Raw genomic sequence first — 1,445 nt, forward strand, 5'->3', positions numbered from 1 at the left:
TAAATTGTTAAGAAATCTTATAAAATCTATTATTTATTATTATATAAAAAATTAAAATGTTAAGCTTTTGTAAATGGGTGGTGTTTTCCAAAGCTTCCACTTGAATAAAAATTATTATTAATTATTTTTATTTATAAGAATTATTATAATTTATTGAGAAGAAAAAAAAAACTCTAAACCCATTTTTTAAAATTAGAATTCTTAAACCTCACTAAAATCTCAATTAAACCCATTTTAATTATGATTTTATTTATAAAAAAATAATAAAAAAGAAAGGGGGTATTACCAACGGTGGCGGATTTAAAAGTGGTGGAACCGCCGCCGACGCTCCTACTTCCGGTGATGATAGTTTTTCCGATGCCATCGCCGATCAACATAACATTCTTAGCCTTAATCTCAACATTCTCACTATAAACCCCGGCCTTCACATAAATCACAAACCTCCCTCCGCCCTTCGCGGCGGCGACCGCCTCACTCACCGTCCTAAATCTCCCAGACCCATCCTTCGCCACCACCACGTTAGCATTCGGAGCGCTCGACTGCAACAGCTTCCTTTCTCCCGGCTTAACCCACGTCGGAAACCCTTCATTCATACTCGGCGGCTCAAACCCCTCAGACGAAGCCGGCTTATTCACCGACAACCCATCACTAATCAGCTTCGAAACATTATTAGCCGTTAAAGGGTAGCCGAAAGCCGAAACCCCAAGCTCCTCAAACCCAGTCCGACACGTGTCGAGAGCTGTGAGAGCAGCACTGAGCCAGGTCTGAACATCGATCGGGGAGCAGCGGTCGGCGGTCCGGTTGAGCCGGTGAATGATTTGGTCGTAGAGTTCGACACAGTCGGTCCATGCAGATTTTTCTCGGTCGTTTTGGCACTTTGGGCCGAGAGCGACGGCGTTTTTTTGGGCCAAAACGGCTCGCTCGATGGCCGATTCGACCAGAACTCTAAGGAAGTGGGATTTTGAAGCGATTGGCCGGTTTTTTTTTGTGGTGGTTTTTTTTGCCGTGAGAAAATGCTCACATGGAGCTGGATATGGCGTTTGGCTGCACCAATTTTTCACTTCTTCATCCGAGTAAGCAAAAATGGCCGACCAAAGAACAAGAACAAGAACGAGAACGATAACGCTTTTAATGGCTACCATTTTTTTTTTTATTTCCAGTTAATGGTGGGATGGGATGGGATGTTCCCTTTTTATAGTGAACAAGGTCAGAGGAGAGAGAAATTAGTCTTATGAGAGAGAAACTGACCCTTAAGTTTTTAGTTGCCTTGTTTTTAGTTATCTTGTCATGGTTCTGCCTGTTTGTCGAGTGTATATGTTTTAATCAATAGAGCTGTATATGTTCGGGTTGACCAAAGAAATGACTTCTACTTCTATTAGTATCCTGCGTCATATATTTTAGATTTATTTCACCAAAATCTAAAAAAAAATGTTCCGACAAATTTA

The 1,445-nt window shown here is 41.2% G+C and overlaps 1 protein-coding gene across 1 annotated transcript; it reads right to left on the reverse strand.

The window, feature by feature from the left end:
• Positions 1-167: 167 nt before the first annotated feature.
• LOC111475333 (probable pectinesterase/pectinesterase inhibitor 17) lies at positions 168-1,178 on the reverse strand. Its single transcript, XM_023119853.1, has one exon. The coding sequence runs from the start codon at positions 1,140-1,142 to the stop codon at positions 174-176; it is 969 nt and encodes a 322-aa protein (XP_022975621.1). The 5' UTR covers positions 1,143-1,178; the 3' UTR covers positions 168-173.
• Between the last annotated feature and the right edge of the window lie 267 nt (positions 1,179-1,445).

Source organism: Cucurbita maxima, unplaced genomic scaffold, assembly GCF_002738345.1.
Source record: "Cucurbita maxima cultivar Rimu unplaced genomic scaffold, Cmax_1.0 Cma_Scf01263, whole genome shotgun sequence".
In the NCBI taxonomy this organism is placed as follows: Eukaryota; Viridiplantae; Streptophyta; class Magnoliopsida; order Cucurbitales; family Cucurbitaceae; genus Cucurbita; species Cucurbita maxima.

Bases quoted from the DNA above. Each gene is read 5' to 3' on its own strand.
- LOC111475333 (XM_023119853.1), bottom strand. From the start codon at position 1,142: ATGGTAGCCATTAAAAGCGTTATCGTTCTCGTTCTTGTTCTTGTTCTT.